Source organism: Neofelis nebulosa, chromosome 1, assembly GCF_028018385.1.
Source record: "Neofelis nebulosa isolate mNeoNeb1 chromosome 1, mNeoNeb1.pri, whole genome shotgun sequence".
Classification (NCBI taxonomy): Eukaryota; Metazoa; Chordata; class Mammalia; order Carnivora; family Felidae; genus Neofelis; species Neofelis nebulosa.
Window position 1 is genome coordinate 148,197,967 of NC_080782.1, and position 17,994 is coordinate 148,215,960.

The window sequence follows — 17,994 nt, forward strand, 5'->3', positions numbered from 1 at the left end:
AATTCCACTGGAATTTTTTTAAATAGTGAAAAGCATAAAGAAAACAAAAATAGCCTAACACTGGGATGTACATGTCAGAAGGACTTAAAAAGTAAGTCTTTCTTACCGTACCACTACCAGTATTCTCCAAAAAAGTAACTACTATTGGGGCGCCTGGGTGGTTCAGTCAGTTAAGCATCTGACTTTGGCTCCGGTCATGATCTCACATTTCGTAAGTTCAAGTCCCGCATCAGGCTCTGTACTGACAACTCAGAGCCTGAAGCCTACTTCAGATTCTGTGTCTCCCTCTCTCTCTGCCCCTTCCCCACTCACGTTCTCTCTCTCCCTCCCTCTCTCTCTTTCAAAAATAACTATTTTTAAAAAATAACTACTACTTCTTATGAACTGTTTCAGGGAAAAAGTGTTTACACAATTTAGAATATTTGTGTATATTAACAGGCTTTTATTCACACAAAGCGATTACCGTACTTAATGTTTATAAAATTTGCAGATTTCACTTAATACTCAGATCTACCTAATCCATTCTATAGCTGAATATTCCATCCTAGGGATGTGCTATAATTTAACAAATATCATGTTAAATAATTTCTAGTTTTTTTAAGTTACTGATATTACTGCTTGCTATTATAAAAACTGCTGCAGTGAATATCTATCTTCACAAACTTTTATAAAGATATATATGCAGGGGCACCTAGATGGCTCAGTCGGTTAAGCGTCCAACTTTGGCTAAGGTCATGATCTCATGATTTGTGGCTCAAGCTCCACACTGGGCTCTGTGCTGACAGTTCAGAGCCTGGAGCCTGCTTTGGATTCTGTGTCTGTCTGTCTGTCTCTCTCTCTCTCTCTCTCTATCTCTCTGCCCCTCCCCTGCTCGTGATCTCTCTCTCAAAAATGAATATTTAAAAAAAAAAGGTGTGTGTGTGTGTGTGTGTGTGTGTACACACACACACACACACACACAGGTCAAATGAAAGAGCATGTAAATGTTTTAAGGTGGGTTTTGTTTGTTTGTTTGTTTGTTTTAGAGAGAGCAGGGGAGAGGGGCAGAGGGAGAGAGAGAGAGAGAGACCCAAGCTGACTCCATGCTCAGCACAGAGCCCAACACAGGGCCAGATCCCATGACCCCAGGATTATTACCTGAGCTGAAATCAAGAGTCAGATACTAAACCAACTGAGCCACCCAGCCACCCCAAGAGTATGTAAATTTAAATTGGAGAGAAGTATTATCAAATCGTCCTCCAAAACAATTTATACCCTGCCCATAAAGCAAAAGATGCTGCTTTCCCAACACCTATGCAAATATGTATCGTTAATGTTTTAGTTTCTGCCCCTCTGATAGTTGAAAAATATAATCATTGTTTTGATTTCATTTAACTGTAAGTGAGAGAGAGAGCATCATTTCATGCATGTTTCAGCCTCTAGGATTTTTTTAAACTTGACTAGTTTATACAGAAGCATAAATGAACACAAATAGGAAATATTTAAGGAAATAATTTTCTCTTAGGAAATATTTAAGAAGAGAAGATAATAAACTGGAATATTATGCTACATACTGTAAAACGACAAAAAGCAAAAAAGAGGGATCCTGGTGCAAAAATAATTAAAGACAGATAACAAAAATTCCAGAAATAGACCCAAGTACTATAGAAACTTCGTTTGATCAAAAGTGCTACCTTAAGTGAAGGGGGAAAAGATAATTAAATAAAAATTATATCGGAACAACTAGATATTAACATGAACAAAACAGTAAGATGGATTCCTACCTGACATGATATTATAAATTCCAGATGGATTTTTAAAACTATAAATACAAAAATACTAGAATAAAGTATTTATAGGAAAATGTTTTTTAATCTTGGGATAGGAAATGCCTTTCTCAGCATGGCTCAAAGCCCTAAAAAAAAGATTGACAGATGTGACTAAATAAATAATTAGTAAAGCTAATACACAAGATACCATAAAGTAAAGCTACAGAGCAAACAAAAAACTGAGAGAAATCATTTTTAGGATATCTAACAGATAACAGGCATGTAGGCATAATATTTAAAACACCACTAAATACTTTTCTGGTTATAAACACGGTCTTCTCTACCTCAGCTGAAAACCCAGACTCAGGAGGCCTCAATCCCTGCCTCCCTATTCCCAGAAAAGCCAAAGCTAACTATGTAGGAGGCTTTTTCAGAGGAGAAGACGACTTTGTCTTCCCAGAAGATAAACCCTCTACTTTCCTTTATGAGGCAGATAGCAACCCCAAACCACAGACAGGTTGGGACCTGCGCAGGCCTCAATGTCTACAGTCAACTTTATATTAACGTTTGGTATTATTAATATTGCTGTTAGTTTAACTCCTATGCACAAAACACTGACAGGCACTTTATAGACGTCTCTAAAAGTCATGGTGAACGGGAGCAAGTATTAGCTCCATTTTACAAATGAGGGCTCCCGCTCACAGAGGTTAACAAGACTAGCCCAGTCCATATTCCTTTCATGAGGCCAAACCACATCCCCGCTTCTATTTAAATGGAGGCCCAAGGTGCTAGTTTAAAAATATTTTAAAACATTTCCTTTCTACCAATTCTCAAAACATACTCCCAGTAACAATTTATTTTTGAAATAAACATTAAAGTACCCAAAAGGGGTTGTTTTTGTTAAAATACATGTAGTATAAATTTGTTATAAAACTGCCATGTGGAAAAAAATATTTTTTCTTCCATAAACAACAAAGAAGAAACCAACCTGTGTAGTCTTTCCAGACCCAGTTTCTCCTACGATCAAAACTACTTTATTTTCTTTAATTATTTTAACAATTTCTTCTTGTTTCTCAAACACTGGCAGAGACTGCCTGAAAGAATCAAATTCAGATTCTCCTCTTTTCACTGGAATCTGAGGTATGCCATTGTTGAGTCGCCCACTCGTTTTGCTCATTTCCCGGTTTTCTTTGAAAATGAACAAAAAACAAAAACATTTATGATCAACATTTTTTAAAAAGCATTACACACAAAGATAAGTAATTTCTCTCTTCAGTCTGTATAAAGTTAGCAAGCAATAGCTTAGTGTTGTACTCTATGCTTAATATTCTTTAAAAAATAAGTTATAAATTTCAGTAGTAATTAGAAAGCAAATTTCTAAAAGTATTTCTCATGCATAACATTTACAAACAAAAATCAATCACTCCATACCCATTAAAAATAAAACGTGATTCTGATATCCTAAAACAGTTTTCAGGCTTGCTTCTATCAATAATTACACACAAAAAATTAAAATTTTGTAAGTAGGTAACAATGTGCATTATTTATAAAGTCTGTTATGTACAATATGAAAACACATTATGAAAAGAAAAATATTCTCTGTGTTTAAAGCTAACTATGTAAGATTTATGTGAACAGATAGAATGATATGTGTAAACATAAAGTCCTAATGCTTAACAAATTTCCTAATTGAGAATTTTTGCCAACAGCTACATTTAATTAATAAGACAAGAATAAAAAAGCATAATGTTTTATATTCTTCACATAATTCAAAACATTTTTGTGTGCATGTATTTAAAACTTAATTCCCTCGCTGTCTAAGACCATGTGTTTGCTACACTCTGCAAACCTACTCCAACAGACGATGGAAATTATGAAATCTGTTGCTTTAGGTTATTAATGGTTTTCTCACTAGGAAGTTATTTTTCCAAATAATAAAATTACAGCTTCATTCTATAACCTAAATGTATCATTTATCTAGCTTTCAGCAAGTTAGTGTAATGAAGACTCTGTCCTCTTACCAGAAGCTAAAGCCCCAGTTCAAAATCGCACTCATTAGCGTGCCTCGGCAACGTTAATACAGCAAAGTCCAGACCTTGGAGCCAAATCCCAGCTCTGCAGTTTATGGGCTGGTTGAGTAGCCTTGAACAAATTATTTAACTGCTCTGCACCCCAGTCTACTCACCCTTGAAATAGAGGAAATTCTTACCTTGGGAGGGTTGCTATGAGGCCCTCTATAAAGAGTTTAGTATCCTGCCTAGCACACAATAAGTGCTCCAAAAATGATAGCTATTACTGTGACACTTAAAGATTTGTCTAACTTCATGACATGCCTTAACACTGCATTTCATTCCCAAATTTTCACAGTTCTTTATCATTTCTAACAGACTATTCAAACTGAGAAATCTTACTGCATCTTAGTGTTTTTTTTAATTAATTTAAAATGGAAAAAGAACAGTCATCAATTAATAGGATAAACAAGGAAGCTCCCCCAGAAAATACATACCAGCTTCAACTGCAAACACATTTCCTCTTTCTGTTTTAGGCAGAAGTTCAGTACGCTCTTTATTGGTGACAGGAAATCTTTGAATTAGGCTCCTAACAGCATGTTTTGTATTATGAGTCAAATTACAGGTCATCATTGCATGAGCTGTTTCTGATCCATCTTTCTTCTTCACAGTTAGGTATCTATTTGCTCCCTTTCTGAATATTAATAAAAATCATTTATTTACTATATATAGTCAATTGGTTCACATATGATGTATGCCTACTTAGGCAACACGTCTTAAGCAAAACATTGGAAAAAATCAAAATGCTTTGTGAGAAGATGCTGAAAATCCCCAAAAATTCAATAAGGAGGGGTTTGGTGCTGAAGTGGCCAAAAGACCATTTTCAATTAAAGTTTCAAAATGCTACCAATCCAGTTTTTAAACTGCAAAAATGGCTTACTTACCCACAAATGTTAAAGTCTAGTCTTAGCAGACTTCATGGTGGATGAAACATCACCAGTTAATATATGCTGGAAGCATACAGAGGGAGAAAACCAATCTGTTGAACAACAGAATCTAAAAATGATCATTAAAAAGTTATGGTTCACTGTCCAGACTAATATATCCCACTGAACGTTTCCATAGTATGCTGGTAATGTCACATCCCATGAAAACCTGTTAAAAGAACCAAGCTTAGTGGTTGGACCAAAAAAGCATAAATCAACATTACTGATAAGTATTTTTATATGCATATGGGGAGAAAAAAACAAATTTTTCAAAGCTTCTGGCTCTAGCCTTCAGTTATAAGGTAATGGTGATTTATAACAGTTCTCAAATGATTTGATGTAGGTATATTTATTTCTTCAACTGATCCAGACTGACAATGTCTTTTTTGACTTTTGTAGCTTCTAGAGTACTAGGTATAATGTTAGACACACAGGAAGTCCTCAAACGTGTTTTGAATGGTTTAATAATGCATGTCTATAATCCAGTACTATATAGTACTAGAAAAGAGCGCAAGCTCTAAAAGCATACCAACCTGGGTTTGAATCCTAGCTCTACCACTTAGTAGCTGTTGGGACCATAAGCAAATTATTTAACAGCTCTGAGCCTACGATAATAATAATACCTGCCTCAAATGATTATTCATATGATTAAATAAGATAATGCATGTTAAGGGAAAACATCTGTTAATGTTTGAGTAAGTTGAGCAGAATAAGCATTAAATGAATTAAAGCTGTTATTATAATTTTAGTCTGGGGGAAAAAAATCACTTATTTTTAAAAAGTTACCCAAAATACTTCATAAAAGGTTCTATCATTTGTTAATGTCACTATTATATTACAGAAATGAGCAACAAAGCCACAAATACAATGGTAAGTATATGTACAGTTTTTCTAATTTTCATTAGATTTAAAATTTTCAACAACATCTTCACCGTAAAAATAACATAAAACTGGAGATTAACCTATACAGTTTTAGCTCTCTAAGACTTCTTAAGTGAGGCTTTTGATTTACCAAGGTTTTTAATTTCTGGAAACGTTTTATGGAATGCTTTAATGGATTATAAGCTTTCAGTGCTGTCATCTGCTTTTTAAAAAGTGTTTAGTCATCTTGAAATTATGGGATAAAAATGAAGTAACTAAATTTAACCTGATCTAGGAATTTCAGTTATTTCCATGGTAAATGACAATTGCTGGATTCTAAAAGACGATCTCTGTAGTAGGTTCTTTTCTATGGACCTTTCTGAAAATTCAGCACAGTCGTTATAGACTTAATCATCCATTCCCCATTTACTTCATAAAAATTTTAACTACAGAGGGCTGGAAGTGTGCTGGAATGATCACTAGAGCAAGACTCGGTAGGTTTGTGTTCAGCTAGTAAAAAATCTTTCAACTAACTAGCTGTGTGATCAAAAACCATTTTATCTCTCTGACACTGTATACAACTTAATTCAAAAATCTCTATTTCTGTCAATTCCAAGATGGTTTAATTTTCTTGGAAGTTGTCTTGGGAAAGCTATGCTATATTTCACCTGTAACTAATTTTATTCCATTCATTCAATCAATCATTAATCATATATTAAGCCCCTATTCTATGCCAGGCGCTATGCTAGAAGCCGGGATTACAGTTAAGTAAAACATACTCTCCTCAATAAGCTCACAACTAAAATCAGTCAGATTCAAACTTTCCTAACAGAGGCTGCCTACTAAGAATACATCATTTATGTACAAAAAGAACCCAAACTAAGCATGTGTGAGTACTCAATCATTACCATTCAAAATGTACTGAATTCACTTTGAACATAGGTGAGGGGGCAGAAAGGTATTATCAACTTGGTAGTTTTCATGTTTTAGTAAAAGATTCTACTTGTAGCTCTCAGTGCTCATTCCTACCATATTTAGCTCCACGGTGACACTGATAAATGATAAAAAGATGAGTGAAATGTTTGGTAAAATATTTGCATCGTTGTTTTAAGGATGAAAACATTCAATCTAGCAGAGATTTGTCCTACTATGTAAACACGCTGAGGTCTCATTTTGCTTTCATCCCAAATTGGCACTACTCTTTGAACAAAACCATTAAGGGACTCCTTTTCAGGGGCACCTGGGTGGTTCAGTCGGTTGAGCGTCCGACTTCGGCTCAGGTCATGATCTCACCACTTGTAAGTTCAAGCCCCGCATCGGGCTCTGTGCTGACAGCTCAGAGCCTGGAGCCTCTTTAGATTCTGTGTTTTACTCTTTGCCCCTCCCCTGCTCATACTCTGTCTCTCAAGAAAATAAATAAACATTAAAAAAAATAATAAAAAAAAGAGACTCCTTTTCAAAGCAAAGTTAACTAGAAACTAGCCGCATAATGTGGAAGAGATGCTAAATACATTAATGCCACAATAATTTTTTCAAATAATGAAATGTAAGCTCCATATGCAATTTTTAATATAAAAGTAAATGTGCTAAAATTATAGGCATGAACATCATAGTATCTAACTTTCAAAGTGTGAAAGTAATCAATACATGCTATAATTACGTTTTGGCTTCCTTTTAAGGAAAAATAACTCATCAAATTTGATGCAATTTTAATATTAATCAATTTATCAATTTACACAGTATGTTACTCAACACTTAACTCAAATACCACCCTATGCCTTATTATTCTCCACTCTCCAAATCCATAGACACTTTAAAAAATCAGCTAAGGAGCCAAAATCTGAAATGACTTAAAAAGTTCACAACCACCAAGGACCTAATCTCTCAAAAAATAATACATATTTGTATGATGCTTTGCAAATGTGTAATTTCCTATTTCCTTAGTTTATACTTCCATTATGCAGAAAGATGCAAAGACCTAACTCCAAACCATTTTCTTCCTCATACTGTAATACAGAATTGCAGATTTATTAAAGTCTATTATCATCCTAATTTGTACTTTATTTTATGACTATGTGGAAATTAATAAACCAACCAGTTAGCTTTGTCCCTAAACAAAGTTGCTCTCATATCATGGACACTATAATTGTGGTACATTTGTTCATTCTGTGACTTTGGACTATAAGCAACTTGAAGATGAGACCTATCTAATAATTCGATTTTAACTGCTCACTGCTCCTAGGACATCACCATGAACTCACTGTAAACATCAAAAACTAAACATTAACTATATTCAAATCCTGGCTCTGCCACTCACTAGCCATGTGACCTTGGGGAAAATCACTTAACCTCTCCAACCCTGAACTGTCCCATCTGTTATACAGGTACCAGACATTATTAATAGAATCTACTGGTTAAGACTATTGTGAGGATTAAATAACCTACTTAGGGGCGCCTGAGTGGCTCAGTTGGTTAAGCGTCCAACATCGGCTCAGGTCATGATCTCAGTTTGGGAGTTTGAGCCCGTGTAGGGCTCTATGCTAATAGCTCAGAGCCTGGAGCCTGCTTCGGATTCTGTGTCTCCTTCTCTCTCTGACCCTCCCCAGCATACACTCTGTGTCTCTTTCCCTCTCTCAAAAGTAAATAAACATTAAAAAAAAAAAATTTTTTTTTTAAGTTAAGGGCCATGACCAAAGCTAGAGAACCAGGTAGTAAGGGACTAGGAGTCAAATCCAGGTTTCCTGCCTTTTCCTCCACAGGCTCTCTCTCAAATACATATTAAGGAACCATGATGCCAGGTACAAAAGAAAAAAAAAAAAAGGCAGAAAAACTATCTTATTAAGTTAATGAAGTTATGCTAGGCACTGGGGGAAGAAAGAAAAAAAAAAAAAACGTTTACTCAAAAGTGAACAGAAAAACCCATCAAAATATAAGTCATGTACACATTCTCATGCAAATAAAAAGAAAGAACGTGTAAGAAGTTCTTCATACATATGAAAACAAGTAAAGGCATTTGAAAATCACAAGGAACACTAGATAAACACTATACTACCTTTAATCAATGATAAACTGGGGAGGGAAAGCACTAAGAAATATCCTAAGAGGGCTTGCAGAGCACTAGGAATAGGAACTACGGACTAGATAAGAAGGCAGGGTTGCCTTGTTTCCCTTAGCATCTTTTTTCCTCTCTCTGTCTCTTCAGTGTTTTCTCACCCACCTTTTCTTGTCCTGATAGCTTCTATCTTGCTCTCTACCTTTCCCCAGGTTTCTCCATTCTGGATCATCCCTTAAACAGTTATGCTACTGAACAAAAACAGAGGTAGACTATTCCAATGGACTTCTTTACTAAGAGTAATTTCTTTTTCTTTTCTTTTTTTTAAGTAGGCTCCATACCCAGCACAGAGTCCCACACAGGGCTTGAACTCACGATCCTGAGATCAAGACCTGAGCTGAGATCAAGAGTCAGACACTTGGGGCGCCTGGGTGGCGCAGTCGGTTAAGCGTCCGACTTCAGCCAGGTCACGATCTCGCGGTCTGTGAGTTCGAGCCCCGCGTCAGGCTCTGGGCTGATGGCTCGGAGCCTGGAGCCTGTTTCCGATTCTGTGTCTCCCTCTCTCTCTGCCCCTCCCCCGTTCATGCTCTGTCTCTCTCTGTCCCAAAAATAAATAAAAAACGTTGAAAAAAAAAAAAAAAAAAGAGTCAGACACTTAACCGACTGAGTCACCCAAGCACCCCTCTAAGAGTAATTTCTAATGGTCATTTCGAAGTTAACTATTTATAATTCAAAACCAGTTTAGGGGCACCTGGGTGGCTCAGTTAAGTGGCCGACTTCGGCTCAGGTCATGATCTTGCGGTCCGTGAGTTCGAGCCCCGCGTCGGGCTCTGTGCTGACAGCTCGGAGCCTGGAGCCTGTTTCAGATTCTGTGTCTCCCTCTCTCTGACCCTCCCCCATTCATGCTCTGTCTCTCTCTGTCTCAAAAATAAATAAACGTTAAAAAAAAATTTTTAAAAAAGCTTAACCATAGAAATGATATAGCTGCTTTACAACAGACATTTGTAAGACAGACCTGGAACCTCTAAAAGCAACTTTTTCTTTTTAATATTTTTTTTAATGTTTGTATATTTTGAGAGAGAGACACAGAGAATGAGCAGGGGAGGGACAGAGAGAGCAGGAGATACAGAATTCCAAGCAGGCTCCAGGCTCTGAGCTGTCAGCACAGAGCCCAATGCGGGGCTGAACCCCCAAACTGTGAGATCATGACCTGAGTGGAAGTCGGATGTTCAGCCAACTGACTGAGCCACCCAGGCACCCCTCGTATCTGCAACTCTTCAACCCAAACAACAATGAAAACTGGAAGATCTTTCTAAGTTTGCAATGTGAAAATTAATAAAAGGAAACCTCATTAAAGTGGACTGGGGATGCTAGAAGAGGAGGCTGGTAGGGAAAGCCAAACCACTCATGTCAATTACAGGAAAAATTGTCAATTACAGACCCAACAGAAGACTCCTCCAGAGGAAAGTAGATTCAATTACAAGCCCCAACAGGAAAAGATGTACACTGCATCTTCTACAAGAAATCAACCACCCCAGCAACCCAGCCAATTGAGAAACCAACATCACCCTGAATTTCTTGCTTCTCTCCAATGGACTTTTGTTCAAAACAACCCCTCCCAACTTCCTCCTTCTTCTCCATAAAATAATGTTCCTCTCTTCTGTTTGTTGGACTTTCGGATGGTTTTGTACACTAGCCTGCTTGTCCCACATGGCAACTCTCTACTTCCAAAGAAACCCATCTTCTGCTGGTAAAATAACTGCCAGTTTTAAAGTTGACAGCAACAACTTCAGTTGGTATCAAAACCTGATTACATTGACAGGCTATTTCCAGTATTTATCTTACTGTGAACAGCCTATATTTTTCGGCAGAAATATTGTGATTAAAGGTGATGCCTGCACCTTACGAGGAGTTATTACATAACATACTGTAAAAAAATCCTAAAATGTTCCTAAAATCTGAATCTCAAAATCTACTTAGTCCAGGTATTCTTGGATAAAGGATTATGGCCCTGTACTCTTTTCATTTTCAAGTGCTGTATTTAACCTACACAGAGGACTATGCTATGGGCATGATTGAAACCTAACCATTGCTTCGCACACTGGCCTTAGTAATGTTCAAAAGGCACATTCACCCCATTTGCAACTATGTGGATGGTACTAGAGGGTATTATGCTAAGCGAAATTAGCCAGTCAGAGAAAGACAAATACCATATGACTTCACTCCTATGAGGCCTTTAAGATAGAAAACAGATGAACAGAAGGGAAGGGAAGGAAAAATATAAACACAGGGAGGGGGACAAAACATAAGAGACTCTTAAATACAGAGAACAAACAGGGTTACTAGGGAGGTTGTGGGAGGGGGGATGGGCTAAATGGGTAAGGGGCATTAAGGAATATACTCCTGAAATGACTGCTGCACTACATGATAACTAACTTGGATGTAAATTTAAAAAATTAATTAAATTAAAAATAAATAAATAAAAGCTGAAACACAGAAACAAAAAACAAACAAACAAAAGGCACATCCACCTAAGCTAAATCCCGTGTCACTCAGTAATGTATCACTGTGGGCATTCAAATACCAGACATTCCTACACCAAATACTTTCATCTTAAGACATTCCTGTTGTTTTTTAATATATTAACCTAACAGTCATTTGTTTTCTCTCTTCTTAACCTAAACCCTGGTAAGCTGAAATTTGATCTTCCTTTCCCCCTCTCGGTGGCTCTTAACCAGACACAATTTTGCTCCCCAGAACATTCTGGCAATGTCTAGAGGCATTTCTGGTTGTTAAAACTGTGGGTGGAGGTGTTCCTGGCACATATCAATATGGTTAGATATACTTCTAAATATCCTACGATACACAAGACAGCTTTCCACAATAAAGAATTATCCAGTCTAAAATGTTCATAGTGACAATACCAAGAAACTCTGCTATATATCAACCCCACCATCCTTATTCCCAAAATGAAATCATTCCACATAATTTTAGAGTTCTTCAATTTGGATGGTTCAAGTGACTTTTTCCCCCCTACAGATGAGGGACTCTGAAAAAAATACATACTGTTTCTTCCTGGTCCATTCTATTTAATCATTTCTAATCATAAGATTCTTAAGTTGGTAGGAAAGAAAACGATTATGTATTCTAAAGTTACCACTACAGTATGGTAACCTTAAAAGAAATAGTTCTGTAAATAATTGTACTTACTATCTTTAGTCCATCCACTCTTTTTAAAAAATGAGACTTAGTTTCTATGAAAAAAGAAAACATCCTCCTCAAGCAAGCAACTTCATCTTTTAAGCTATTTTTCTTACATCTTAAATTTTATTTATTTATTTATTTAATCTCTAAGGGAAAACAAAAGAGGGAAGGATAAGAGGAAAAGGAAAAAGCTGAGTTTGGTACAGACATGAATCAGTTTACCTACATACAGTATAATTAAGAATGTGAATCTAAAACAGTAATAACTACTTCAATGTAATGAGAAACACTTCTCTTTTTTTGGCAAATAATTCTTTTTAAATAAGAAAAACTATCAGCTTACCCTTTACTTTTAGAAACCAAACCAAGAGACTGACTCAATCGATGAATAAAGGCTCTTTCAGTACTGGTCAAAGAGGAAGGAAATTCCATTTCTACATGAAAAAAAAGAAAAAAAAAAAAAACACAAAGTACCATTTGGGAATATACAATTTTCTTTCAAGGTACTTCAATATAGACACATAAATGTAAAATATGAAAAAAATCATACAAATAATCAAATTTATAGGTTACGTGAAAAGTAGATATTAATTCAAGAACTACTAAATGTCTGCCAGAATTGTGATATTAGTAAAAATTACAGAAACATATGATAGAAGGCTCTAATGTTCACCAAAGATTACTCTTATTTGGGCTGGAATCTTCAATTGGTACGATGACTGATGAACATATTTTACTCTTTTAACTTAAGTCCTTACTGGCTTCATTAACAAAAGGCTCACTTCCTTCCATGATGAAGTATGCTCAAGCATTATGAATGCTCAACGTCAAACTCCACATGGTCTTGCTTTCAAAACAGTACAGACTTATCTCAGACTGGATTTGTTGTTAAACACTATTGCTGAGGCTCTGTGTAATGTAAGTTCACTCTGTCCAGGTCATTGCCTGTTCGGGACCGTAAACTCCGGGTTAACGAACGGGTACCCTATTTAGGCCAGCAAACCGGACTGGGCACTCAATATGCTGTACTGATGACCGCGGGTCGGCTGCCCGTTCTGCACTGCGTGACCCAGGACGAGCAGCCTTCTAACCGTAAGAGGTGTGAGAAACGTTTCATCTACCAAAGTCTGATTGTTTTTAAGTGTTTAAGAGTGATGCTATCGGGATGTAAACAATGCACTACGTGTTCCCAATGCATTTATTTGCCTGATTTCCTTCTCTTCTACTTCTGTAGCTTAAACGTGCCTCCGCTAAGGCTGCCACAATTTCCTTTAAAAAAAAAAAAAAAAAAAAAAAAAGTAGGGGCTTACCAATACCTAAAAGCTGTGGCTAAGCCGCCCCAGGCTGCCTACAGGCCTCTCTCTGGGGAAAGAAACGCCCCCTGTAAAGGAGCAACCCGACTCTTTTCACCTGATTAATGCCGGGCAAGTGCCTTCACCCTGCAGACGCGCAGGACGCCGCGCATCCCACAGAGGGCCACCAAGCGTGGCCCCCGGCCGCCGTGGGGGCCGGGACGGGGGACGGCCCGGGTCTGCCCTCCCACCTCTGAGGCAGCCCCTTCACTCGGTGGGCCCGGGCTTGGGGGAGGCGGGGCAGCCGGCGGGGTCCCTGTCAGGAACCTCACCTCTCTGGTCGCCGTAGCGGAAGCGCTCCAGAGCGATATTGACTGCGATCTTCACCTCCTCGTCTATACGAATGTCCTTCAGCCCCTTTGCCCGGCCTCCGCCCCCAGGACCGCACGGAGCGGGGCCGCCCCCGCCGCCAGGCGCGGGCGGCCGCGGGGAGACGCTGCTCGGCCTGGACATGGCCCTGAAAAGTTCTCCCCTCGGGGGAGCGGCCAGGCCTGCCGGCTAACGGTCAATGACAGGCGCAGAAGGCCACCGCCGGGACTGGACCGCTCCGCAGACTGTCTGCGCTGGGCCGGGGTCACCAGAGACCCCACCCCTACCCCCTACCCCGTCACCACAACAGCAGAGGAGGAGCCGGCGCCGCTGAAGCCCAGGCGAGGCCGGCAGCGCGGGCGTGATGACGTCACCGGGGCCGCAGGCGCCGGTGACCTCAGCGCGTCCGCTTCCCCGCTGCAGCAGGCCAATCTCGGTTTTCTCTGTCTTCCCGCGTGCCCACCCACAGGTACCCCGCACCAAGGGGCTCTCGTGCAGCCTTTTATTCACTGACTCATTCTTTCCTTAAATCCCTTTTTAATTCATTCCGTGAGCAGGTGTGCGCTCCCACCGTGTTCCGACAGGCACTACGCTAAGCCCAAGGTGTACGTTGGGGCCCGGACAGACGTGGTTCCTGCCCGTATGGAACTCACATTCTAGTGGGGGTCACGTTGCCAGATTTAGCTCATAAAAATGCAGGCTGCCCAGTCTGTTAGCATTTCAGGTGACGAATAGTTTTTTTAGTATTCGAATTTCCCATGCAATATTTGGGAACACCTATAGTAAAAATAAGTTATTCTACCTGAAATGCAGTTTTAACAGAGCGCTCGTATTTTATGTGACCATCCTAAATGAGAATGACAGACAATAAACAAGTACATGGTTAGATGATAGTTATAAGTGTTAGTTGAGATGATGGAATAGGAAGGTGGAACCCTTTATTTTGGAAGGTCAAAGATTGTGAGAGTTTGAACTTGCTTGTATACAACTCCATTAACATAAACCTAGTCACAGCCACCCTAACTGCTTCCACTCGGGCCTTCCCATGATCCATTCTGCAGAGAGCAACCAGAGTGATCTTTTTAAAAATATAAGCCAGGTAGGATAACCCTCCTACATAAAGCACTCCAGTAGTGCTCCATTGCAACTACTAAAAACCCTCAATTTTTTACCATGACTGTCTCAGGACCCTGCCTGAACTGGCCTCTGCCCTACCTCCAAGGAATCTCATCTCCACCACTCTCATGTTCACTTAACAGTGCTCAAATGCACTACTTTCTTTCTTTCCCTTGTACACACCAAGTTCATTACCGTCAGGGGAACTCTCCACTTTGTATAGTTTCCTCCTGCATAGGACAATCTTCCTCCCAGTACCCCATGTGGATGCCTCTTTCTTGTCATTTAAGGCAGGACTCAGTTACCTAGACAGGCTCTCTCACATCAATCTGTTATCACTCTCACCACTGTTTGAAATTATTTTATTTATTTGTAATTTGCTCTTTTCATTAGAATATAGGCTCAAGCGCAGGAACCTTGGTTATCTTGTTTGTCGGTTTCATCAGCAACTAAAAACTGCAGAGAAATATTCATTGGTTAGCCATATTTTAGAATCTGGAATTGGGATTGTTCATCTCAACCCTCTGAAAACTTTCTTCATAATCCTTGAGTTCCTAATCTCTTTGGTTGGTTGGCAACTAGAATGAGTTCTGAATAAGCAGAAAATGAAGGCCAGCTTCATTCCAAGACAAAACTCAGATGGTAGATAATATCTGGATGCACCAGATATGCTGTGATAAAACATTTTTACTTATTTTTTTAAATTCCTTTTATATTATTTTATTTTTAAGTAATCTCTACACCCAATGTGGGGCTCAAACTCTCAACCGGGAGATCAGGAGTCACATACTCCATCGACTGAGCCAGCCAGGCGCCCCTGTGACAAAACATTTTATATGGGGCCAGACACATATTGTTTTCAATCTCACTCCAAAACTTCTTAGTTCCATCATTTATTGGCTCCATCATTCATTAGTTTTGTGGCTTGACTACTTACGCTGAAGTTCAGGTTTCCCATCTTATTGAATACTCATTTTATAGGATTGTTGTGAATATGGTATAATATGTAAGTATCAAGCATTGATTTAATGTTGTGTTCATTCTTTCATTCTTTCCTTTCTTTTTAAACAAATGCCAAAAATCTTCGGACTCCATGTTGACAGCACAGACCCTGCTTGGGATTTTCTCTCTCCCTCTCTTTCTCTCTTCCCCTACCCTGCAAGCCTGGTACACATGCTCTCTCTCTCTCTCTTTCTCAAAATAAAAAAAATTAAAGCCTTTTTTAAATGCCTAAATACTTATATTCCTGGTGCCTACGAAGAATAGGGAATATGTTCATTCAAATAAAAAATACTTGCCCAAAGGTAGGTAGCAATAAATTATAAGGTTAACCAGCTCCTACATTCTCTGGTATTTTTCCTTACCCCTGGAAATATCTGGGTGCTGAAGGTGAAACACCACAATTCTTTTTACATGTGCTTCAGAGAAAAAATTAAAGTAGGGAATGTATAGGATATTTACAAATGATTTCAAGTTATCCTTGGCATAGAATAGACCTAAAGTTTTCATCCTTGTTTTTACCACTTAGAATTGTGTAGCCTCATGTAATTATTTAACCTCCTTGTGCTTTAATTTCCCCATCCATAAAATGGATCTGATAACACCCATGTCACAGTGTTATTACCGGGATGAAATCAGATATTACCTTTATACAGATGAAGTGCTTACCGTAATTCCTGGCTCCTGGCTCAGCCTTAACATTCTGTTATAGTTCAATGCTTTTTACTTCAATAGACAGAAAACCCAAGCAAAAAAGACCCCAAGTGGAGCGCCTGAGTGGCTCAGTCAGTTAAGTGTCTGCCTTCCCCTCGGGTCATGATCTCACAGTTTGTGAGTTCGAGTCCCACATCAGGCTGTCTGCTGTCAGCACATAGCCTGCTTCAGATCTTCTGTTCCCCTGTCTCTCTGCCCCTGCCCCATTTACTCTCTCCCTCTCTCTCTTAAAAAAAAAAAAAAAAAAAAAGACCCAAGTAAGGACATTTCTTACCTTATATAACAAGAAGTCTAAGGGTAGGGTGGTTCCAGGGTTGATTATTTCAACATGGCACATGATGCCCTCAGTCACCTAGCATCTGTCCACCTTACCCCTCTGCCATCCTGAGAGTGTTTGCCACTCCTCTCTTGGTTGCACATCTAGGTAATCACATCATAACACACCACCAAATAAAGGGCAAGAACAGTAACTTCCCACTGCCTGATGTCCTTTTTTTTTTTAATGTTTATTTATTTATTTATTTAGAAAGGGAGAGAGAGAATGAGTACAGGAGTGGCAGGGAGAGAGAGAATCCCAAGCAGGCTCTGTGCTGACAGCGCAGAGCCCGACATAGGGCTCAATCTGATGAATCATGACCTAGGCTGAAATCAAGAGTCGAACACTTAACCAACTGAGCCACCCAGGTGCCCCTCTGATGTCCTTTTTTTTTTTGAGAGAGAGAGAGGGTGCAAGTGAGTGAGGGCAGAGAGAGAGAATCCCACGAGGGGCACAGAGAAAGAGAGAGAGAGGTGGGACTCACCTGAAGTGGGGCTCGAGCTCACCCAATGTGGGACTCAAACTCACAAACCATGAAATCATGACCTACGCCGAGGTCAGATCCTTAACCAACTAAGCCACCCAGTTGTCTCTCTGATGTCCTTAAGAGACTTCTCTGAAGTCCCAGGAGTAGACATCCTTTTGTCTTGTAGCCAGAATATGGCTAATCCAATAACCACCAAAGAGAAATGAATGGGATTACCATGAAAAGTGTGGTCTTTTCTGTAGCAGATGTCACCCAGAAGAGAGTAGACAAAATTAGCGTTCTCTTAGCGAGTAATAAGGGATGGAGGATGGCTATTAGGTCAACAACCAAGGAAGTTATGATAATCATCAGTGATGTTCACCAAATATTTCTGGTTTGCTTCTTTTCCAAGTGGGTAGCAGAATTGTACTTCCTGGGGGCTCCTGGGTGGCTCAATCGGTTGAGTATCCGACTTCGGCACTGGTCATGACTTCGGCTCAGGTGGTGATCTCACGGTTTGTGGGTTCAGGCCCCACATCAGGCTCTCTACTGTCAATTCGGAGACCACTTCAGATCCTCTGTCCCCTCTCTCTCCACCCCTCCCCTTGCCTCAAAAATAAACTTAAAAAAAAAAAAAAAGAATTGTACTTCCTGGCCCCCTTACATATGATTAGCTTCAGCAAATGGGTAGTGAATTGAAATGATATATGTCACTTTCAGGTTGGCCTCACTTTTCACTGTGATTAGCTTTGAATAGCTAGCAAAGCACGTACAGGAAAAAAAAGTGAACTATCTTATTCCATTCGACTGATTTAAATAACCAAAAACTACAAAAGAAGATGATAAGGAATAAAAAAATTAA

At 39.1% G+C, this 17,994-nt stretch overlaps 1 protein-coding gene across 4 annotated transcripts in view; it reads right to left on the minus strand.

Moving 5' to 3' along the window:
- The window catches only part of YTHDC2 (YTH N6-methyladenosine RNA binding protein C2), an 83,987-nt gene extending 70,136 nt beyond the window's left edge, over positions 1-13,851 (minus strand). For 3 of the 4 annotated variants that reach the window (XR_009264367.1, XM_058738788.1, XM_058738777.1), the window contains exons 1-4: positions 13,485-13,851; positions 12,204-12,294; positions 4,255-4,451; positions 2,737-2,936 (exon numbers count right to left, since the gene is read on the minus strand). Coding sequence is in view for 3 of the 4 variants with exons in the window: in XM_058738788.1 (XP_058594771.1) it covers positions 2,737-2,936; positions 4,255-4,451; positions 12,204-12,294; positions 13,485-13,665 (669 nt within the window). In the remaining variant the exon portion in view is untranslated. Of the gene's footprint in view, positions 1-2,736; positions 2,937-4,254; positions 4,452-12,203; positions 12,297-13,484 lie in introns of those variants that run through there. The other variant, XM_058738793.1, reaches the window with a different exon arrangement.
- Between the last annotated feature and the right edge of the window lie 4,143 nt (positions 13,852-17,994).